The sequence below is a fragment of the Leptodactylus fuscus genome, chromosome 5 (genome assembly GCF_031893055.1).
Source record: "Leptodactylus fuscus isolate aLepFus1 chromosome 5, aLepFus1.hap2, whole genome shotgun sequence".
In the NCBI taxonomy this organism is placed as follows: Eukaryota; Metazoa; Chordata; class Amphibia; order Anura; family Leptodactylidae; genus Leptodactylus; species Leptodactylus fuscus.
In genome coordinates this window covers 128,924,807-128,950,413 of record NC_134269.1, presented here as the reverse complement: position 1 = coordinate 128,950,413, position 25,607 = coordinate 128,924,807, and the positions used below count along the sequence as shown (strand labels likewise).

The following is a 25,607-nucleotide window of genomic DNA, read 5'->3' as shown; positions in this document are numbered from 1 at the left end:
ATTCTGCAGCAGGACCCATGCACCCTCCCACCACAACTCCTGGACTTATCGGCCAATAGGAGTTATCCCTATGGATGTATTGTTATTCCTTAGACTTCTGGCCAATCACAAGAAGAATTCCATTGTAACGAAACTCACTGTGCAGGGGGATTGGCAAAAGCACATATAGTCAAAGAGAAGGGTCTCACCTAAAGCAGAAGCACTGGTCCTCCTTGTCTCCATTCATCTGAGGCAGCATTAGATGACAAGACCATCTGACATCTAGGTCTTATTACATCCAGGAATGACTGTAGAAAGGAAACAGACATTCTGAAGACATATCTGCTTTAATATACCAATTAACCTAAGTCTACTGAAGCTGAAGGAATAAATGTGCAGGAGATGGAGAAGGCGACTTCTGTTGGACTATGTCATGTATGTGTCCTCCTGACTGTATTCATGGCTATTTTCCCATGCGCACAAGGAAACTGGATGTAGGTATCTTTTATTTTACTTGTATTGCCGAATGTCCTGTATTGCACGTTATCTCGCCCCTTTGCTTTTCTTTCTCTGACAGCTATATTTCTCAGTTGTGCCTGGGATCTGGGATAAAATGCTGCACATCTGTATACACCATGCACTCTGCTAACCGTAGCTGCCAGGTCCCCTGTGCTGTGGTCTTCTCCATGCTGTATATCCAGTCTCGCTGTTTACATCAGCTTTCCAGCTATTACACAGAATAAACTAATACACAGTATTTCCCTATCACAAGTTCCAGTTCCCAAACAAAAAGAACCTTCTCTTCTGCGCACATCTGGACTCTACAAACAAAAATGTCACTTCTCAAATGTGTTTACAGGCGGCTCTGAAATATGATAAACACATTTAATTCAAGATTCATGGCAAATTTAGTCTGTCAAAATTCTGAGCTGTCCCCCTGGGGTTCATGGTCCTGATAATATGCTTTATTCATATATATCATATGGCAAATCTCATGCCTGGCAAATAAATGATCCTATTGTATATACATTAGAAAATATATTGTAATTGAGTACATTCTTTAAAATGAATAGATTTGCCTTTTAGCAAACTGGTAGGCTCATTTCTTCAGGTATAATAATACATAATATATATGTGTGTATATAAAGATAGATAGATAGGATACAGATAGATAGATAGATAGATAGATAGATAGATAGATAGATATGTATAGCACAGTATTCAGTCGTATGAACATTGTTACAAAGAAACCTCGCTCATGTACCAGTGAGTATAAGTTTCATGGTCCAGCTGTCTCCTAGTCATTTGTTGCATGTCCTTTGATTCTGGATTAAGTAGATTACTATGTGATGTTGTGATACCTTATCCGAATCGTGTCTTTTATGTATTTGCTAAGCCTTTAGATTCTTTCAGCATTTGTTAGCTCATGTGCACTCTTTTCCATTTGTTTCTTTGTTCTTCCTTTTGATGCAGAATTTTTAAGATGTGCCAAGCGAGGCTATACATATTTGGGCGGCTTTGTTGGGCGCAGTGGGTTTTCTGCCCCCTGGGTTTGCAGTCAGTGGTGGGTCCAGTCATAAATATCATGACACATTCTCACTGCTTGTTAGTAAATTGTCCGCATGTTATCACTGGGGTCTGAAGTATTCAGGGCTATATTTGTTAAGTAGAACTAAGCCATTAATTCTAGACTATGAGAAATGTTGGATTTGCTTTTAGAAAGGAAATAAAAAATGTTCAAAGAATTAATGAGGAATTAATTTGTTTTAATATGTTAAATGTTCATGGTAGGAGTCAATGAATTTATTTATATAATTGAATTTATTAACCCATGTTATACTATACACGAAGAATAGCTGGAAAAGAGTAACTGCTCTCAATGTGTTAATGTTGTAATATTATGGGAGATAATTTTAGTAGTAAAGTGTTTTTGTTGTTTTAATATGTAAATACAATTAGAATATGATAGCCAATGCCATATACATTTTGTGCCAGTAACAATTGTCCATTTTCATTCTTTTGTACATATTAGTCCCAACTTTTTGGACTTATTGTCATTTCCTATACCCTTTATATATGATTTGTAGGATTTAGTGAATAGGTTATATCTGACCTACATATGTGTATGACCATCACTGAACCTGGAATTTCCTTTATAAATTTCCAGATTTGATGCTTTACAGTGGCTGGAAAGACCCAGTTTGTCTCTCATGGTTATACAATATAGTAGATTTCCAGACACTATGCACGAGACCTCGGTACATTCCTCATAACTATTATTGCCATTTGATACTGAAATGTAATAGAGGATTGTGAATGCAAAGCTACATTACATAGGCAAACATGCTCAATGTTGGTAGGAGTTTGTCTGTTTTTTTTGGTTATTTCACACTACATTTTTTGAGAAAGGTGTCATTTGTACCAATAGAGCAGAGTGACCTGGCTGTTTTAGGCATTCATTGAAGAACGCACACTGTAAAAGTAGCAATGATAGTGTGTAATAAATGTATTTTATTGTACACTCTGCTGTACAACTGCTGAATAAAATGTTGTCTAGAGTTTTCAGCTGGATTTATAGTGATGGATTGGAGACTTAACCAAGACAAATGTGGTAAATGCAGTAGCTGTAGCTGGAAAGTAGTTACAATCCAGAGAGACTGTGCTAGGAATGCAGTGTCATTAGGTCAGTGTATAAGAGGACAGAGACCTGTATGACATGGCTACCACAAAAAGGAAGAAAATATAGTCAAACTAAGCAGCATGTTAATTTTTATATTACTACATTCTAGCAGCTTGGTAACATATTATGTAGACTACATACAAAGATATGGCAATAGATGAATATAATATACCCTTGTCTTTATATCCTTAAAAAAAATCAGAATTCAGAATTTTTGCTATTGAATTTTAAGATCTTTTAATATGAATATGGTTTTACTTCACCTACAACAAAGATGAAGCTCCAAGTCCTTGCAATGTATCTAAATGCTCTGGCCTATACAAAATGGTTTCTTGATAAACCAAGGACATAGGTCTCACACCAGCTCACCCGAGCCCCCAGCTGTGTCCCTGGATAAGCCCCACAAGGAGGATATAGAAAGCATACTAGTCAACAAATTCACGTTGTCAAACTGAAAAGCATTATCAAGTATGTTGTATTATTTGAGACTCATTTGCCGTTTGTGGTCTTAAGCCTTTATAAATAAATACTAAAATAATGCAGTATGTGAATATCCTCCAAATGAGGATTCAGTCAGGAAATTGTTGCACTGTTGCCACATGAGACATCTGACACTAAGCGCTCACCATACATTAGACATGCTCTCTCCATAGAGATCTATAAGAATGGCATTCACTGACTGGCTAGTGTACCATAGGCCTACTTTGCCATTATACCTTGGCAGGGCTGGATAACAGGTGCCTCTTAAAGCAGATCCTGCACACCAATGCAAGGGTGTACAGGCAATGGTGTGATCACATCAGGGTTTGTGGTTTATAGAACAGTCATTCAACCTACTAGATATTCAGATAGAAGTTTCATTTCCTCTACAGATAAGAATATCTCATTGTAGGAAAAAGCACAACATTCCAATATTTTCCCCTCCGACAGCTGACAGGTATGTGATGGCTGACTCCGATGATTCTTGTTAGCAGCGGTGAGGATTTTATTTCAGCTGCATATATAATACAGTCAGCATGTAGTTTTATATTATACAGTATATACCACTTCTACTTGGGTTTATTGCTACGGTTCATAGACAATTCTACATTATAACAGGCTACTTATATAAACCATGGTAGTTAAGGAAATAAGATGCTGTGCTACAGTATAAGATACATTGTTCCACCTTTACTAATAGACACTAGAAACTTAAAGATGCACAATAATTATCACAATGGCTGATGCGGGATGAAAAATCTGGTGCATCTTTAGACTGTTTAGTATTAGTTGGCTTACTCTGATCCAGAATTTTGTGCCAAAATGTTAGCTAAATTGAGGTACACACTGTGAAATCTTAAGTAAGGGCCTTGTCATCGGATTCATTCCTTCTGCTAGTTGAAAAGTGGTGCAAAACTAGTTGTGCCAGAATTTAGGCGCAGCTACCATAGTAAATTTCCCCATTATGTTTCAAGGTTATATATAGAAATATATATATATATATATACAGTCCTATGCAAAAGTTTGGGCACCCCTATTAATCTTAATCATTTTTAGTTCTAAATATTTTGGTGTTTGCAGCAGCCATTTCAGTTTGATATATCTAATAACTGATGGACACAGTAATATTTCAGGATTGAAATGAGGTTTATTGTACTAACAGAAAATGTGCAATATGCATTAAACCAAAATTTGACCGGTGCAAAAGTATGGGCACCTCAACAGAAAAGTGACATTAATATTTAGTAGATCCTCCTTTTGCAAAGATAACAGCCTCTAGTCGCTTCCTGTAGCTTTTAATCAGTTCCTGGATCCTGGATGAAGGTATTTTGGACAAACAATTCGCGTTCAGTTCAGTTTGATGGTCGCCGAGCATGGACAGCCCGCTTCAAATCATCCCACAGATGTTCAATGATATTCAGGTCTGGGGACTGGGATGGCCATTCCAGAACATTGTCATTGTTGCTCTGCATGAATGCCTGAGTTGATTTGGAGCAGTGTTTTGGATCATTGTCTTGCTGAAATATCCATCCCCGGCGTAACTTCAACTTCGTCACTGATTCTTGAACATTATTCTCAAGAATCCGCTGATACTGAGTGGAATCCATGCGACCCTCAACTTTACCAAGATTCCCGGTGCCGGCATTGGCTACACAGCCCCAAAGCATGATGGAACCTCCACCAAATTTTACAGTGGGTAGCAAGTGTTTTTCTTGGAATGCTGTTTCTTTTTGGACGCCATGCATAACGCCTTTTTGTATGACCAAACAACTCAATCTTTGTTTCCAAAATGAAGTAGGCTTCTCCAAATGTGCTTTTGCATACCTCAGGCAACTCTATTTGTGGCGTACGTGCAGAAACGGCTTCTTTCTCATCACTCTCCCATACAGCTTCTCCTTGTGCAAAGTGCGCTGTATTGTTACCGATGCACAGTGACACCATCTGCAGCAAGATGATGCTGCAGCTCTTTGGAAGTGTCTGCGGATTGTCCTTGACTGTTCTCACCATTCTTCTTCTCTGCCTTTCTGATATTTTTCTTGGCCTGCCACTTCTGGGCTTAACAAGAACTGTCCCTGTGGTCTTCCATTTCCTTACTATGTTCCTCACAGTGGAAACTGACAGGTTAAATTTCTGAGACAACGTTTTGTATCCTTCCCCTGAACAACTATGTTGAACAATCTTTGTTTTCAGATCATTTGAGAGCGGACTGTCCATGTTCGGCGACCATCAAACTTAACTGAACTTGAATTGTTTTGTAGAAAGAAATGGTCCAAAATACCTTCATCCAGGATCCAGGAACTGATTAAAAGCTACAGGAAGCGACTAGAGGCTGTTATCTTTGCAAAAGGAGGATGTACTAAATATTAATTTCACTTTTCTGTTGAGGTGCCCATATTTTTGCACCGGTCAAATTTTGGTTTAATGCATATTGCGCATTTTCTGTTAGTACAATAAACCTCATTTCAATCCTGAAATATTACTGTGTCCATCAGTTATTAGATATATCAAACTGAAATGGCTGCTGCAAACACCAAAATATTTAGAACTAAAAATGATTAAGATTAATAGGGGTGCCCAAACTTTTTCATAGGACTGGATATATATATATATATATATATATATATATATATATATATATATATTTTATATGTACAGCAATGTGTCAATAGCAATATCATTTACCTCTCTAAAGAACAGTTTCTGACAATCTTACTATCATACTGGATAGTTCGTCATCTAATGGTAAGTACTGTAAATGACTTGGCTTGTGCCTTCATATTCCACAGCACTTTACCCGCAGTATTAGTCTCTGTCCCCAGTGGAGTCCATAATCTATTTTGCCCATTTCACACAAATAAGTTTAGATGAAGTTCATGTACAAGTATTTGTTAAATTCATAGGTAAAAACCAAAACCTACAGAATCAATGTGTAATGTACAGTGTTTCATGAAATGAGTGATATAAGGGTGAAACTATGTAACTGTATGACATTTCTAATTGCAGGTGGCTTGGCGTCACGTCTTTTGGGGTCCCAGAAAAATTAGGTTGCTTGAACCTTCCCTTAAATGCACGGCAGAAGGATTTATGTAAAAAGAAGCCATACTTGTTGTCCAGCATCCGAGAGGGAGCCAGGCTGGGAATTCACGAGTGCAGGAACCAATTCAAACATGAAAGGTGGAACTGCTCTATTTCCCCAACTATGTACACTTCTAGTTCATCATATTCACTCTCATTTTTGTCATCTTCATTAGCATCAGCCCATTCAGTCTTTGGCTATGAACTGAGCAGTGGTAAGTTTTTATTCTTGATAGTTATCATTATCTACAAATCTCATGTACAGATATCTTGGGGACATACTTTATTTAATTTCTTTCTAGAATTTGCAACTCAGTTCTAAGTAGGTTTACAATTCATCTATTATTAAAGGGAGTCTGTCAGCAGATTTGACCCCCTACATTTTTTAAAGATAGCTAAACTTTTAAACAACTTTTGATTTTCTGGCAGAATTTGTGTCATTAATTTGGTAATATACTTTATTAACAGATTTTGGCTCAATTCCATAAAATCCTGTATTGAATCCCACTGTTATCATCATTATCTTTGTTATTACCAAATATTTCTCTAGTTGAATGCACACTTGGCATTGGGAACTGCTGCAAATAAAGATGGCAATTAAAAATAAAAAAATAAATAAACACGGGATATCTCTCAAAATAGAACTGTTGTCTTAGTGTCATATGAAAGCTGAATCTCATCTTTCATATCACACCAAAAGCACAGTTCTGCGTTATATAGTGCCTGAGAAGTGTTTGAATTAACACACACACACACACACACACACACACCAGCCTCAGCTTTCCTGCATTATTTACCAGCACATACTCCAGTGACAAGCAGTGAGAGAAACAGGAAAAAGATTACATTAGGGAGAGATTTCTGCGCAAGATGTCACAGAAAGGTATCAAAGATCATTAATAAGATTATTAATGACAGAAATGCTGGCAGGAGGTGTATTCGAAGGTTAGGTACAATTTGACAAACATATTTACATAGTGGGTTGGAAAAAGACCTAGGCCATCAGATTAACATGTTTTATACTTAGAAACTTATAAAGAGGAAGGCAAAAGAAACCACTCTTGGTTGCAGAGACCCAATTCATTGTAAGGCCTCAAAATTAGCCCCAAATTCCTATGTGTGAACATAAACATAACCTTCCTGACTAGAGATGGGTCAGCCTTCAAGATTCATTTCAGGTTCATGTGACTCGCAACCAAGAATTGCTTTGGGTTGAAGAAGTTTGGTATGAACCACGCTTTAAATTGGTTTAAAACATAGTAAGATAAGATAAGATAATCCTTTAATAGTCCCACAATGGGGAAATTTCAGTGATACAGTATCATGGATAGTACAGTAGTATATAACAAGAGAGAAACACATACAAGCTCATTGCAGATAGAGAACTCCTAGGAATCATAGCAACTAAAAAGAAAGAAACACAGACACACTGCAGGATCATTTAGTTCTCTGTGTGAGGTGATGTTAATATTACAGCTGAATGTAGTTGGAGGACATGAGGAGGGGTCACAGCATATAGATATAACAGGCAGAAACGTTTTTTGCAGAGGTGGGGGACATAGGCAGCTATCATGATAATATGTGGTAGTTCTTTGGTAGGTGGTGAGATCTCATGCTCACAGCTGATAGTTCAGTATCTTGCATCAGCGCTATTGTCCATTAACCACAAAAAAATGCCCCAAATATCCTTCATCACAAGCCCTCCTCCTTTATTTTTACCACTGTGTTCTACTGCCCAAAGAAGTCTGAAGCCATCTAGGTAGACAGGCTGCTGCTCTCTTGCCAAGCTTCCATGAACACATGGGGTAGGTGGGTGATGGTAGGTTCCCAGGTTGTAACAGAGTCCCATGTGTCCACAGTAAAAGAAATAAATACTAGTATAGAACTCTCTTAGGGCTCCTAGGAACTTATCTATCCAATTTCTAGCTCTCTAAGACAAACACAGCCAAAGTTATGTGAAAATGAAAGATATGATAAAACGAATGGTAAGCTGTGAATACAAACTCCAACTTGAACCATACACTGCATTGTCACACACTAAGATTTAAAATGCTCCAAAAATTACACTATCTTGTGGGAAAAAGGTGCTTGCCATGGATTTCTAGACGCACATGGTGGTTATGTTGCAAAAAGCAATGGTTTTGTAGAAAATGTTTTGATGGGTTGTAAGTACTACAGAGGCTTATTGTCATTTGCAAGACAAATTTGGTACTGTGAGACATTTGAAAAGTGATGAAGAATTGGCTTTTCAAAAAACCCCACTAAACATTATTTCTTGATGGAAACAGATGTGAAAGCAAAATAGTTTTTTTTTAATGCCACCACTGTGGCACCAAAACGTGGTGACAGTGGTGGCAGCTGTGGTAACGTGTAGCAGTTCTGCAGGGCACAATATCATGGACTGGCTGGGTTGTACGACGAGTCTGCCTAAGTGACAATGGTGACAAGCAACTGTGGCAACTTGTGTGGCAATGCGGAAGGTCACAATATGATTCAACTGGCAAACGACATGTCTGGTGGAGTGGTGGTAGTGATGGTAGATGTTTAGATGTAGCAGGCAGCATGGCGAGATGGCTACATCATTATTCAGAGGCATCAGCCAGAGATGTTTGAAAAACCTCATTGCTCCATGTCTGATTCATTTTGACAAAAGAACTTTGTGGTGAGGCTATACTACTGTGTATATATACACAGCAAAAAAAGTGCTTGAGCATTGATTATTTTTTTCAGATTAACAATACTCTGTCACACTGTGTATTTGGTGACCACAGCATTAAAAAAAACCATGAAATTAAGAAAAAAAAATTTCAGATTAGCGCAGGCTAAACTGTATATTGGGGGAACAACAAACAACCATTTAATCCCCCTACAGTTATGGATGAGCAGGACTTGGGGCTTGAGCTAAGTGAGTTACCCCAAATACAGTTTGTATAGAGACACTTTAAACTTTACATGGCTCTAACTCTGGTGCCATTGAATTGCGATATTGCTCTTGTTTTAAAGCCAACAAACATGTCTGTAGCCACCATAGATGTAGAGGTATCACTGCTTAAGGCAGAGGAGCACATACTCTCACTTTCCTTTTAACCAGTGTATAGGAGAACATGAGCAGCTGACAGTGCAGGGAGCAGAGATTTTATGATTCTCCTGACCCTATCATTTCAGATAACCCAAGGGGAGGGGGTAACATAGTCTTTTATTCATGATATCACCCCTTCGCCCCCATTATCAGTAGAATCAGACATGCCATTTAATCCATTATATGCTGCAGTCAATTCTGACTTCAGCACTTAAAGGGTTTTTTCCACCTCACCTGCTCACCAACTTGCAGGCTGTATGCTCTGTTCACTTCCTGGTTTTCTCGGTAAATTGGTGGGCAGATTTTCACTATTATACTACACAGGGTAGGAGAGAAAAACAAACTTACATTATGTAGGACCAAGAGTCAGCTTGCAATAAGCTGAATTTTAGGTCCATGTTTACATACAGAGATAACAGACTCTGTGTCTCAGCCCTTATCAGCAAAATTCAATTAGCAGACCTGATAACTGGAAGAGCAAGAGATAAACAGCTCAGAAATACAATCTCGCTCCAAGCACTCAGCTCCCCCTCCCTCCTGAGAGCAGTGAGCTATGACACTTGTCCTGGGTGGATAGATAAGATCATCCCCAGATCTGTGGTTACGGAAACACAGTGTAAACAATGAAGTGAATAATCTCCGATAGCAGCCAAACAAAGCAGTGTTGCTGAAGCAATGTATTTAGGAAATGTCTTGAATTCACATTACCTAGCAGGCTAGACAGGATCCTTGAGATGGGACAACCACTTTAAGTTGTTTTCACAGAAAAAAGTAAAAATAGACTTTTTTCCCCCTTGTTAATGAAAAAAATAAAAAACACGCAATTGATATCACCACATTCTTAACAACCACTAAAATAAAATTAGTATGTTAAACCTTAACATTCAGATGCCAGAATAGATGTTTTATGATCATCGCACCTCTCAAACAAAAAGTAATAAAAACTGAGTACCCACAAAATACAAGGTCTTGTAAAGCTACATTGAAATAAAATGTAAAAAGTTCTGAAAGTTAGAATGCCAAGAAGTATAAAACGTTATTGGCTTAAAGCTAAATGTGTTTGCTTGTGAAATGGTTAGAGGACCTTTCATGTCCTCATGAATGTGCGGTTTTTTATACTGCTAGAAAGTCAACAGAACGCTGAATTTAGCACACTCTCAGCTTTCCCAATATGTGCTCCAGTGCTGAAGATATCAGTGTGTTCCTCACAGTGCCGCACCTCCCATGAGGCAACCTGAAGCGAGCGCTTCAGGCGGCTGTCCTGGACTGGCTTAGTACGGAGCGGTGGACTGGGGAGGCCGCTGAAGCAGCGCTGCTCTGGCAGCCTCCCCTCACACTCAGGCAGAGAGCAGGCCTGCTCTCTGCCTGCGAACGACGCTAAGCCCCGCCCCCTCACACTCAGGCAGAGAGCAGGCCTGCTCTCATGCCTGTGAACGGCGTTAAGCCCCGCCCCTCCGCTGGCTCCTCCTGGTTCCTCATAGCTCAGCATCATTGCAGGGCGGCAGGGCCGCCGATAGGGCAGTACTACTGGTACTGGCGTCAGGGGCCTGGCCAAATTGAAAAATGGGGGGGGGGCCCAGTTTTGGCCCGCCACCGTGTGCCGGCCCCCTGGCGCTCGTAGCAGTCATTGTGTATGTCCTATTTCAACTCAGATCTGCATCCAGAGGACGCAGATCTGAGTTGAAGACATACGCGGCTGAAGCGAGGAGCTGACACACCTGTGTCAGCTCCTTGCTTCTCCGCCTTCGCTACTGGCTTGTAGACGCGATGTGATGACGTCACATCACGTCTATAACTGTGCGCCAGTGAGAGAGAGGCGCGCAGAGAGCTGCGAGGGAACGAAGGAGAAGGTAAGTCAGTCAGTGTAATGTGGAACGTGAAACTGGGGGCAGAGAGAGGAAGGCATGACACTGGGGGCAGAGATGGAGGGGACATGAATATGGGGGCAGAGATGGAGAGGACGACATGACAATGGGGGCAGAGATGGAGGGACATGAATATGGGGCAGAGATGGAGGGGACATGAATATGGGGGCAGAGATGGAGAGGACGGCATGACAATGGGGGCAGAGATGGAGGGACATGAATATGGGGGCAGAGATGGAGGGAACATGAATATGGGGGCAGAGATGGAGAGGACGGCATGACAATGGGGGCAGAATTGGAGGGACATGAATTTGGGGGCAGAGATGGAGGGGACATGAATATGGGGGCAGAGATGGACGGGACATGAATATTTGGGCAGAGATGGAGGGGACATGAATATGGGGGCAGAGATGGAGGGGACATGAATCTGGGGGTAGAGATGGAGGGGACATGAAACTGGGGGCAGAGATGGAGGGGACATGAATATGGGGGCAGAGATGGAGGGCATGAATCTGGGGGTAGAGATGGAGGGGACATGAAACTGGGGGCAGAGATGGAGGGGGGGAACATGAAACTGGGGGCAGAAATGGATGGGCGGACATGAATCTGGGGGCAGAGATTGGGTGGGAGACATGAAACTGGGTGCAGATGAATGGTGTATATGAAGCTGGGGGAGAGATAGAGGGGGGACATATAATGTACAGGTGACTGTAGGAGGATTATACTGTGTGCGGGCACATGAAAAATTAATGAGAATGGGTGGAGTCAACATAACGGTGGGTGGGGCTAAATTTGCCGCGGCGCGCAAAGCGCGCCACACATTTTGTCCCTCTTTTGGTTTTTCAAAAGTTGGGAGGTATGGGTACAGGGGGCAGTGGAAAGATGTTAGAAGGTGGACGGGGGGGGGGAAGGGGGATTGTTGGGGCATCGGGTGTGCGGCACTGCGGAGAGGGAACTGGGGCCTGATTAAGCCTTGTAAAGCTGCTAAATAAAGGTAAATGTAATACAGAATTGGTATGTCGCAAAATAAAGTAGTTTTAAAATGGCGGGGGGGCCCAGACATTTAGGCTGTATGGGGCCCCAAAATTCCTGATGGCGGCCCTGCAGGGCGGTAAGGGACGCTCCTTCGGACAGTACAAGGCTAGGTTACAGTACTGTCGAAGGGGGGGCATTCCTCACAGCCCAGCGATGACGCTGAGCTATGAGGAATGCCCTTCTGACAGTGGGGAGATGTCAGTGTGAAATTAACGGCACCGATATCAACCACCAGGGCGCATACCAGGAAATCCAATGTCAGCTTTCTAGCGGTATATAAAACCACATGTACATGAGGACATGAAAGGTCCTCTTTAAACTCTTGCCCAAGAAAGTCCTTAACAAAACATTTTTCACAAACAGAGTTGTCTTGTCAGTAAAAAATATGTTTTAAGACTGTATATATAGATGAAACTGATCTACTGCACAACAGGCAAACAAATTTAGATTATTGGCAATGAAAAAGATTAACTGCCCTTAATGTGTTTTTGTGTAATTCTATATTAAAAGTAGGAATGTTGCAGTAGCAGCACAGCAATACTCTCAGTCATATGATCCTATCCTTTATATTGATTTCTAGCAGTAATCTGGCTTTGTAACTGCTCGAATCTGACTGCATTCTCCTGGTCCTTAAACTATTCCTTGCTGCAAGCAAGATTTTTCAGACCTGTGCTCTGTATGATACAGTGAGATGAATCATAGATGCATTCATATGGCCCTCTCCCCCAGCTGGATCTGTACAACTGGGAAGATAAGAATCCCTGTTCTGGTTTTACAGATTTTCATTGTACAAGCTCTGGGAAGCTTCAACATAGATACTTATTTGTGTGCTCCGCACCCCTCAAAATGTAAGCAATAGATATGATTCCAACATAGCTGAGGGATGCTTTCCTTAAATAATTAACATTGCGTCAAATAATTTCAGGCACCTTTTTACTGCTTGTATTCTGCACTGAGATCATGTCGTAGGATAAATATCCGAACTGATCATACAATTTAATAGCAAATGGAAATCTCTGCAGGCTTTATAATATTTCATTGTAGCCTAATAACTGAAGTTCCTGCTAGAAGAATAACTTCAGTCAGTAGTTCTCTTCTAACAGATAACTAATATCCTGCACCTTACATTGGTAATCTATTACTATGTAGAGTGGAGAAAAAAAGCGTTTTTTCACCTGTAAACTAAAACACCACGTAGCGAGCCTCAGCAAAAAAATGCTGTGGAAAAGACCAGAGCAGTTTTTTCAACTGCGTTTTCCATTGTGATCTCACAGACTTTTCTTCTGCGGACTTTCTGCACCTATTACACCTATACGAAAACCGCCAGCGTTTCTGTAGGTGTAATTTACTGCTTTGATTTTCAAAAATGCAGCTTTTCTGTTGTGGATTTTTATCTGCAGTGTGTGGGTGGGATTAGTCAGAATCTTATCTACTTCGCAGGGTAATGTAAAACACATTTTTTAATGCCACAGCATTTCTGCCGCCGCCAAAACACTTTTGTTTTCGCAACATGGGGCCCCGATTAGCTTTTTCTTTTTTTTTTTATAAGAGTGATGAGACACAACAAAATAAAACTCCTGATTCAAGTTTAGCGATTCAAAGAAAACTGTAACTTAAAAAGTTAGTTTTAAATATAATACATATTCTCCAATGACTATAGGTATATAAGGAAGTTGTACAGACAGAATAGAAATCTCATTCCCCATATCAACTGGAAAGGGTCTAAAAAGATTTGACATATCGTTTCACAGCCACTTTCTTTCATATTTGTTAAAACAACACTAATCTGCTGAGGCTACCCTGGGAACTGTTAGAGGACTCCTGCAAGTGGTTAAAAAGCGTATATTTTTCCAATAAAAATACAGCTTAACTTGAGGAAACCGCAGTGTGATCTAATTGCAGCATAAGGCAAACACTAAAGCTCGGGAGAATTGAGAAAGTTTACAGATGAAATAATTCATATGCAAAATTCACAAGATCTCTCATTAGACTTTCTGGATTTATTAGCTTTAAATGTAATGTATTTTATAATATAAACCTTAAAAATTCTGCTTTAAACAGAGATTGTGAACCCTGAATTTCAGCAATCTAAAAAAAACCCACTGGATTGACAGTTTTGTTACAGGACGATTAGCAGGTTGCTAAAAAAAAAAAAAAAAAGGACTTACTTGAGATGAAATGATTAAAATACTCCACAGGGTCAACATTGTATGCCCCTGTTCCCAAGTGATGGAAAAGCACCAGATGTAGTGGCTTAACTCCTTAAGGACACAGTCTAAGAACACCTTAAGACCGGGCTCCCACATTGCCATGGCAAATAACGCTGTATTTTACAGTACCTGCAAAATGGATGGGATTCTAGTTAATCCCATCCACACATTGCAGAAAAATATTAGCAGCAGAAAAGCTGAGTTATCAAAATGCAAAATTTTACCATATCAATTATACCTATGGAAATGCTGGCATTCTCTGTATATTATTATTATTATTATTATTGTTTATTTATATAGCCCCATTAATTCCATGGTGCTTTACATTTGGATAGGTATAATAGAGGCAGAAAGTCCACAGAGGAAAACTCTGCAGACAAATGTGATGCGTTTCCTCCTCACTCTTTTCCATTGCGGTTTTTGGCTGCGGCTTGCTACGTGGGACCTTACACTGGGTTCAAACCAGTGCCCGGTCTCCGTTCTCAGGTTTCCGTCTTCTGCCGACAGAAGACGGAAACCTGACAGATCGTGTCCGGCTGTGAGTGCCAGTGAGCTTTTTGTGCTCTCCGCGGTGAAACCATTTTTTTTTAACCGGACACAAAAATCCAGCATGTCTGACTTTGTGTCCGGTTAAAAAAAACAAAAGCGTGAAGAGCACAAAACACTCACTGGCGCTCACGGCCGGACACTTTTGAAAAATGACTACAGGTTTACGTCTCCTGTCCAGTTTCTGGCAGGAAACGGAAACCTGCAAAATGGAGACCGGGTGCGCAAATGTGAACGAGACCTTAGCCTAAGGGCACATGCCCATTTCTCTTGTTTTTTTTTCATGTCATGTTGTATTTCATGTTATTGTTCAACTTTGGATTATATTTTGTTCATTTATTTATGAACCACCTAAATTAGTTAATAAATATTATTTATTATATCTCTGCTTTATGTTAACATCATCTTTTACATGTCCTTGAATTTATTCTGGACATTAACCCCTTCTCGCTCTGCATCGTACTATTATGTCATGCTGAGCGTATAGTTTATGCTCAGCGCCGTAATAGGATGTGCCTTAGCAGTACTTCCAGCACTCGGCGGTATTGCACGATTGAGGACCTGGACTAGCTGCCAAAGATACTCCGACTCCCTCTGATTAACCCCTTGGATGCCTTATCAATAGTGATCACAGCATCCAGGGGGCCAGAAGAAAGATCATATACCCCTTCCACCCCTTAGATCATACATCTACTACAGGCTTTAGATTTGCCTATCTTTGGATCCTATGTCATCCTTGCATCCATATTTCTATTGACAGCATAACTTAGCCCAATGAAGGGCTCCCTAAGGCCCATTCACATCTGTATTTGGGTTTCCGTTCGGAAAGTCTTCTTGAGGACTCCCTGAATGGAAACCTATCTGCATAAAAAAAGTGGTTAACTGAGGAAACCCACGGACCCAAAGACTATAAATGGGGTCTGTGTGTTTTCCGCTCAGTCCACTGCTTGCAGGACTTTTCTCTCTGCATATTTCATGTGGATAGGGAAATGGAATCGCCCAAACGCAGAAAACGGGCTTTAGTCCGATTTGTTGCTCAAGTCCAATGATTTTGTAATGTTTACAATGCAGCTTCATGAATTGCATGGGTTCTGATAAATCAGAATAAAATAAGCAAGCTCAGAAATTTATTTGGAGTACTGTCCATCCTTTTCTACAGTAGTGTCAATAATTTGTACTGCCTTGGCGGGTAATTGCAAAAGTTCTTGACTTGAAATGGAATATGTTGTGTCCACTTTGCGTCAACAGAGACACGCACTCCTAAAATTGTCAGTGGGTACAAAAAAGTTGCGTAAGTGGGTGTAAACTACTGTTTAGGAACAGCAGGGCTCAAAAGAGAAGGAGCACTACACTTTTTGTCTTTTGAAGTTTTGATTTAGAGCAGGGGTAAACAACCAATTTTGGATGGGGACCCTATTTTTAAAAAAAACCCAAAAAACAAAGATTAAGTAGTATGCAATTCAATAGTTTCAGGTATTTAGATATGCCGACTGCTCAGGAGCTGAGTAGCCACCATAGCTGCCTGGTCTTTGACACACGGAGGAGGCGGGAAATCGCAAGGGCAACTTTTCAGGAAACTCCATAAATGTCATTATGATTGACTGTAGCATCTAAGAGGTTAATACTGCAGTTATTACAGGTAGATGTCAGTTGTATCCCTATCTCATAAGTATCACTAGAATATGCCGTAAGTTTATGATCAGTGGGACTCTGACCTTGGGAAACCACATTGCCCCAAGAATGAAAGAGCCACAGTAGAGATGGAATATGAAGCTCCTGGTCCCAAATGCCAGATCTATACCAGGCCCCCAGCTATATTGTATAATTTATAGTACTGATCTCCTCATATTGGGAAGAGACACCTTATGGACCCACTAAGGCACCTAGGCCCGTTGTGACTTTACTCTCTGCATCCTGTAAAGTTATGCCCCTGGGACACTTATTCACTTGTGGTCTTAAGTCATTTACTACAATAGTGAGAGAGTTGACAGCTCCCTATGGATAATAACCCTACAAAACAATAACTGCATAAGAGCCTAGTAAGACCTCCCTGAAACTTGAGAACATTGAGACTTTAATGGGTTGACACAAAGTCCACTCAGGGCAGCTTATGATTTTTCTATGAAATTCCAGTAAAACACTCACCGTATATACTCAAGTATAAGCCGACCCGAATATAAGCCGAGGCCCCTAATTTTACCACAAAAAACTGGGAAAACTTATTGACTCGAGTATAAGCTGAGGGGGGGAAATGCAGCAGCTACTGGAAAATTTCAAAAATTAAAATGCTCGTAGTTTTGGGTGCTAGGTGCTAGGAAAGGGGAAGTTGTGTTTTGGTTGTCTGTCTGCCCCTTCTCTGAGCTTGAGGACTGTTTTTTTTTTTTTTCCCACTTGAAATTCAGCCTGGCTGAATATAGGGTATCTGCAGTGCTCCTATTAACCCCTTCCCAATGGAATAGGAGTGCTGCAGATACCCTTTATTCAGCCTGGCTGTAGTCAGGCTGAATTCCAAGTAGGGGGGAAAAAAAAACAGTCTCGGTGAAGGGACAGTTACACAACCTTTTTTTTCCCGCTACGGCATTTACCATACAGGAAAAATATTTTTATAGATTTGTATAGCAGGAGTTTTTGGACACAGGGATACCTAACATTAATGTGTTTCACAGTATTAACAGTATTAGTTTTTTTATGTGTTCTAGGGAAAGGGTGGTGATTTGAATTTTTAATACTTAATTTTTTTTTATTTTTTTTTTACTTTTTAATTTTTTTTTTTTGCATTTATTAGCCCCCTAGGGGGTCTTGAACCCCAGGGGGTCTGATAACTAATGCAATGCATTACAATGCATTGCAGGCTGCATAGAGAAGGTCGGGGAGCCTTTACAGAAGCGCTGAGGGGAATCCCCGGCAGGAGCGCTGAGGGGCGGACCTGAAGGAGAACTTCGGGCAACGGACCTGAAGGGGAACTGCGGCCGGCAGAAGCGCTGAGGGAATCCCCTCAGTGCTTCTGCCAGCGGCCGGCCACAGTTCCCATTCAGGTCCAGCAGCCGAGGTCTTACTTCAGGTCCACCCTCAGCGCTCCTGCCGGCAGCAGGGGATCTCCCTCAGTGCTTTAGGTCCAGCCTTGAGAGAGCGGTTGTGCCTGCTCCCTCCTCACTCCAGGGGCTTCCCCACAGCTGTACCCTTGGCACCTGAGGAGGATTCAAGTTTCACCCGCGGAAGGCATCTCCGCTGTAACTCTTACAGTGGAGATGCCGGATCTCATGAGCTCCGGCATTACCGCTGTAAGAGTTACAGTGGAGGTGCCGGTGGTTGCCATGGTGACTGCTCTGGAGCAGAGCGGTGCCATTATACTTACAGACCCAGCATCCGGACCCGGCATACAGACAGCGGGGCAGGTGCCTGGGCCCGCAGCATCGGCACGCGGGATGCTGTACATTTCAAACTGCAGAAGTACTTACGGTACTTCTCCTAGCAGACCCGGAATGCAGACATGCTGGGTGCAGGCCTGAGGTTACATGCCCACGTCACCCTGCGTGTGATAGAGCAGTGTGGGGGTCTGCGTTCCGGGCCAGCTAGCAGAAGTACCATAAGTACTTCTGCAGTTTGAAATGAACACCTTCGCCATGCTCCTACCAGGAACATGGCGATGCTGCGGGCCCCAGCACCAGCCCCGGTGTCTATATGCCAGGTCCAGATGCCGTAATGACTCGAGTATAAGCCAAGGCTGACTTTTTCAGCACAAAAACTGTGCTGAAAAACTCGGCTTATACTCGAGTATATATGGTATATCTCTTTTAAAATACTTATTTAGCCTTCGATTCTAAATCATTTAAAGATGTTTGATTGCTGTTAGTGAATGAAAACTTTCAGAAACTGGAAACTTATAAACTGGAAACTTAAACTGCCGGGAAAACCCCTTTAAGGATACTGGGAGGTTTATACCTTCATATAGTGATTATGGTGCACATTCTAAGTGATCTGTAATGTGTAACAATGTATACTGTATATCAATATATGGTACCATCATCTCTTCTCTATACTTAATGCTCATACTACGGTAGTGGCACTTGTTAATAGGCAATGGAAACACTAGTTCTTAAAGGGAATTCTGTCAGTATTAACCTACAGTTTCCAAGTATGCCTCTGTTATTCAGCTTTGGAGCTCCGTTTTCATGTACATTACTGTCTAATCTTTATGCAATGAGAGGGCAAATGCTTTGCCCAGAAATCTAGAGTCAAGCTAAGGCACAACCCAAGGCGCCTTTCCTCTCATTTGCATAAGGATGAAGCAGCAATTTATATGAAAATGGGAATCCAAAAATAACAGAGGAATAGAATCACTTCTATAAGTTATTTTTTTACTTTCTCACTAGATTATATTTTAGAACAGATGGTGGATAAAATAATAAATCAGAATATCATTTGCTATTCCTGACTAGAAGCAGATTTCAGAAAATAGCGTGTATAAGAATATTGCATTAACTGTACAGCAACATCTTGTAAAAGTCAGTAGTCCTTGAACAACTAAAGGCACTTTGATCTATGGAGTGCTACTGTCATATAATGGTATGTAATATGATTTGTGTAAACTTTGCACCACAATTACTAAGTAAACTAACGCAACTGAATAATCTGGACATGCAGATACATATACAGAACATCCACAACAGCAAAAACCTGTGCATTTACTTTGTGTCGGACTTGCCCACCCAGGTACCAGGGAAGTAAAAGAATTGTGATTTGGTACAAGGCCCTTTTTTGCATTAAATGTGCTTTCTTGCGTCAAAGACATTGTCCTGGAACAGCTGATCTGTGGAGGTCCCAGCTGTCAGATCCCTGCAGATCTAAAATTGATGTCCTATCCTAGGTAAAACCGTTTAACCCCTTCCCTACATCTGCCGTACTATTATGGCGAATGTAGGGTCTTTAAAGATGGTTGACACTCTACAGTAGAGTGTTCTCCATAGCTACTGGGTCTCTGCTATATTTGCATTGCGTTGCACAGTAGCCCTCCAGCGTAAAATATACCCAGGCCTGGTCCCCATCGGCCCCGTGCCTTTATTGGTGCAGGACAGCTCCCGCATGATGAGATCGCAGGAGTTATCCTGTTACTATGACAGGCTCCCAGACTGTCATAGGAATATAGCTATTAGACCAGCCTCAATAGCTACTGTATATAGCGGAATTATCATAGGCTGCAATACAGATATGTTGCAGTTTACGCGACATGCAATCAAACGATTGCAGGTTTAAGCCCCGGGACTGTTAATAAAATAGTTGAAATTTTTTTTAAAAAAAATTAAAATTCTAATCATCCTTTCCTTAGATTTGAAATAAAAGTAAATAAAAAACAAAACATAAACAAATTATAACAGTAAGGGAGCGTTCACACTACCGTCAGTGTCCGACAGGTAGTGTCCGCTCCTAGTGTCCGTTCAAAATCTCGCACGGACATTAGGAGCGGACACTAGCTGTGTTCGTGACACTTTTCATTCATTTAAATGGCGATCGGGTGCGTTCCTTTGCACTCCGTGCCTTTTCAAGTGGACAGAAAAACCCGACATGTAGGTTTTTCTGTCCGCTTGAAAAGTCGGACATCTTTACGAACGGACAGTGAAGGACAGGCACGGAGTGCAAAAGAACGCACCCGATCGCCATTTAAATGAATGAAAAATGTCACGGACACAGCTAGTGTCCGCTCCTAATGTCCGTGCGAGATTTTGAACGGACACTAGGAACGGACACTACCTGTCAGACACTGACGGTAGTGTGAACACCCCCTAATCCAGGTCTGTTAGACCCTGATTTATTTCTGCTCCTACTCCTCCCCATTCACTCTCCATAGACTTCAGCATAGCCCTGCCATTTGTTGAACATGTTCAAATACATGGATTACTGGGGGAAAAAATAACAGAAGTAACACGCATTTACAAAAATGTATTACAAAGTTTACTATTATCACCTGTACTATTATTGCATTATTAAATAAAAAATGTCAAAGGTATGCTTTCACCAGATTTGAGCTAATTTAAGCATGGATACATCTGCATTTGTTAAATTCTATTGCAGCAACACCACAAGGAAAAGAAATGTTAATGTTGTATCAATGAGGCTGAGAATGTAATACATAGAAATGGCGCTTATGCCAAAACCTTAGACATATCTTACAGTCAATCTCTCCTCTGACGGCTTTAATAAAGTACCAGTGTAAGTCATGTTATTATTCTGTTATTTGATCTCTCATCATTATCTTGATGGGAATGAGTAACTTTTTTTTTGTTCTAAACATGATGAGTACAAGGAACTATACCTATTTGTAACATACTTACATTTATAACACCTGTCCTACCAGTAATAGTTGTTCAGCCCATTTATTTCCTAACTTTTTATTTCAGGGACCAAAGAAACAGCATTCATCTCTGCAGTGACAGCAGCCGGTCTTGTGCATTCTGTTACCAGATCATGCAGTGCCGGTAATATGACCGAATGCTCCTGTGACACAAGCCTTCAAAATGGTGGTTCAGCCAGTGAGGGGTGGCACTGGGGAGGCTGCTCGGATAATCTCCAGTACGGAATGTGGTTCAGCAGGAAATTCCTTGATGCCCCTTACAGAAACATAACTGGAAAAGAGTCAGATATTCTAAGTGCAATGCACTTGCACAATAATGAAGCTGGAAGGCTGGTGAGTACAAGCACTGTATATACTTCTCATGAGGACAAGCTAAAGTCCTGGGCAGTTTCAGACTGTGCCCTAGACTGGGGCATATGCCTGACTACATTTAAATTACCCCTAGCCATATTCTCTTGCAGATTGAGGAAACTTTCTTTGTTTGGGGAGTGATGTAGTTACCAGTAAGACCCCCACTGTTCTAGCATTCATTACTTAGCCAATGGATAGATGATAAATGCTTAGGCTGGAATACCCCTTTAATTGGCAGACGTATCACTTTATCTGGATCAGCATAACATTTACAATTAGACATGGTTAAGGTTCAGTTAGGGCTCGTTCACATCTGCGCCCGGTCTCCGTTCTGCAGGTTTCCGTTTCCTGCATAAAACAGAGCAGGATACGGAAACCTGCAGGAGTCTTTCTCACCCATTCATTTGAATGGGTGAGAAAGCTGTCCGGCCGTGAGCGGCGGTAAGCGTTTTATGCTCTCCGCCGTGAAACCGAGTTTTTTAATCCGGACACAGAGTCGGACATGCAGTACTCTGTGTCTGGATTTAAAAAAACGGTTTTGCGGCGAAGAACATAAAACGCTCACCGCCGCTCACGGCCGGACCCGGTCTGTGGTTTCCATCTTCTTGCATGCAGAAGACGGAAACCACAGAATGGAGACCCGAACGCAGGTGTGAACCTAGCGTCAACGTGAATTATACAATATTATTAGCATAGAACTGTGTACATTTATCTTGGAAGAATAATGATATTGTATTATCACAAATCATGTTTGTTGCAAAAAAAATAAAAAATCTTCATACAAACATAACAGTAAACATGTAATCATCAAAGAAATGAAGTATCAATAATAACACATCAATGTTACAATGATTTAACTATCATCACGCATGTCCTGTAGAAAACCTGCAGATAACACAGAACTCAATCTCTACTGATCTTTTCTATCTCCTACTGGAGATTACTAAGGGCTGAGGGTTAGTTATAGTTATAGTTAGAGGGTTAGAGTAGGGAATGCTGCTGCCCTAGCTGGTTGTCATACAGCCTGTCCTAGATACTGAGCGCCTGAGAAACATAGAAAATATTTCTTTATATACAATACTTATTAATATTTATTGTAACATGAAACAAAATAGAAACAAGGGAAAGAAGGGCTTTATGTTCCAGGTCAAGTAACAGGTGTGTCCAGAGGTCAAGATATATAGCTGTCAGATAAACATCCTAACTAAGCCAATTATACAGTGATATAAATCAGGATTAGTGCAACATAAGTGTTAGTTTATTTTTGTCAAATTTTAAGTCAATGAACAAAAGAGAAATCTAAATTAAATCAATACTTGGTGTGACCACCCTTTGGAGGAGGAGTCCTGGTGATGATATGAAGTGATTTATTTTAAATTTGATTTTTATTGAAGGAGAAAATTTTTCAATATATAAAACAGAAACAAACAAAAGAAAAACCAACAAAGATCCAAACAGCAAAGTGATGTGTACAGGGTCATTACTTTGGATCACAAGTATAGTCAAGTATACAAAGACCAGGGAGTCGAATACAAAAACGATGCCCAGACAACACATACTATGATAATATAAAAGTAGCTAGGGAAGACAGAAGCTTCAAGAAAAGAAACAAAAGGGAAACATAGCAAGAAGAACAAAAGAGAGAAACGAGAAAGAAAAGGGTACAACAGGACAGAAACAGAAGAGAACAGAAAAAACAAACATAACCAAAAACAGTATACCTGAGTACAATGCCAAAGATACATAGAATACAGCAAATGTAGAAAATAAAGCCACCTGGAATCACAGAACAGATAGCAATTAACTATTTAAGGGGTCCCCGTGGGACTACCCTGAGGCCGTAAGGGAGAAGCTGTCTCGCTAGTCTCCTTATACGAGATCCAAAGGGACCATCGGGTACGGAACTTGCTGTAAGTGTGATTTTTATTGGCCAGCATACGTTCTAGAGTACACGCTAGATCAACATGATGGAGTAACTCAGCTATGGTCAAACAAAGAGCAGACTTCCACTGACGAGCAATCATAGCTCGAGCTACTAGCACAATCTGTCCTAGAACAACCTGCATCCCCGAGGGGAAACTACCAGTGTCCAGAAAACATAGGGCAAGACCAGGGGAGGGACGTATATCGAGACCAGCTATGGTGGACATGAAGTGAAATACAGCTGTCCAAAAGGCAAAAATTGGAGGGCATTCATACCATAAATGTATGAAGGAACCCACGTGCCCGCATCCTCGCCAACAGTTTTGAACAGGAGGGATCCATATGCGCTAATTGACTCGGGGTCCTATACCATCGCAGCATTATTTTCAAGGCCGTTTCCCAATGAGCCGCACCCCTAGAAATTCGTTTGACAAACCCAGTCGCATCATACCAGTCCGACAGAGGAATAACTCTGGCAAAATCTGTTTCCCAGCGGAGCAGATGAAAAGGTTTAACCCGCTCAGCAGGAACAGAAAGAAAGTTGTAAAACGCGGACAACCCCCCTTTAGCAGGCAAGGATCGATTCCACAGCTTTAAAGCTAATCTAGAAAGGTCAGTCTAGAGGGCTCATAGGTTTGAAAAAAATGACGCAGTTGTAGATATTTAAAAAAGTCCGTCTTAGGGAGGTGGAACTCATCCTGCAGCATAGAGAACGATTTAAGCCCATTCTCAGAATATAGATGGGCCACTTTATATAGGCCTCTAGAAACCCACCCACGAAGTCGCAGCTGAGGGAGGAAAGAAGTAATGTACAGTAGGGGCAACCTCGACAATGGAGCCAGATCTTTTCTGGAAGTGTGTGACAAAAAATAGCGCTATGCACTCATGGAGGCCCTAATACTTAGCAAAGGAAAGGGTACAGTAGGGGGGCCAGATCTCTAGGACACAGAATACTTATAAGCGGGGCGTCCAATAGGCTCTCTTCAACCTCGGCCCAACCCCATTTAGATGTCTCATCCCATCTAACCGATGATATGAAGTGATGATATGGCCTCCACAGATCCCTGATCTCAACATCATTGAGTGTGTTTGGGATTACATGAAGAGACAGGAGGATATGAGCAAGCAAGATCTTTGGTTAGTTCTCCAAGATGTTTGGATCAACCTCCTGCTGTTTTGAAGGCAATGGGTTGACACTCCAAATAATTCTTCAATTTACATTTCTCTTTCGTTCAGGCTACATTCACATCTGCGCGTAGTTTCCATTTGGAGACTCCATTGCAGTGTGCGTTAAAAATCACTGGACTAAATAGTGCAGCAAGTCAGAGTTTCTTGTTCAGTTTAGACCAGACACTTGATGGATCACATTATAGTTAGAGATGAGCGAACACTAAAATGTTCGAGGTTCGAAATTCGATTCGAACAGCCGCTCAATGTTCGTGTGTTCGAACGGGTTTCGAACCCCATTATAGTCTATGGGGAACAGATACTCGTTAAGGGGGAAACCCAAATCCGTGTCTGGAGGGTCACCAAGTCCACTATGACACCCCAGGAAATGATGCCAACACCTCTGGAATCACACTGGGACAGCAGGGGAAGCATGTCTGGGGGCATCTAACACACCAAAGACCCTCTATTACCCCAACATCACAGCCTAACAACTACACACTTTACACACTCAATACCACCTCTCTGACAGTAGGAAAACACCTTGAAACATGTGTATTTGGCACTTGCAGTGAGGAGAGCTTGTCACCAGCAGTGAATTTGGCCCTTGTAGTAAGTTGAGGTTGGCACCAACATTTGTTTTGAAAATCAGGGTGGATTGAGCCTCTAACCAGCAGAGTTTGGGCAAATTCATGGTGGAGGGAGCCTCTAAAAACCCCAGTTTGGACCAATTCATGGTGGAGGGAGACTCTAAAAACCCCAGTTTGGACCAATTCATGGTGGAGGGAGCCTCTAAAAACCCCAGTTTGGACCAATTCATGGTGGAGGGAGCCTCTAACCAGCCCAGTTTGGGCAAATTCATGGTGGA

The 25,607-nt window shown here is 41.3% G+C and overlaps 1 protein-coding gene across 1 annotated transcript in view; it reads left to right on the top strand.

Annotated features, from left to right (window-relative positions):
* The first annotated feature begins 246 nt into the window (after positions 1-246).
* WNT16 (Wnt family member 16) overlaps positions 247-25,607 on the top strand; it is a 40,608-nt gene continuing 15,247 nt past the window's right edge. The window contains exons 1-3 of the mRNA XM_075274278.1: positions 247-473; positions 6,143-6,429; positions 21,345-21,631. Of these exons, the coding sequence (XP_075130379.1) occupies positions 382-473; positions 6,143-6,429; positions 21,345-21,631 (666 nt within the window). The 5' untranslated portion in view covers positions 247-381. The remainder of the gene's footprint in view (positions 474-6,142; positions 6,430-21,344; positions 21,632-25,607) is intronic.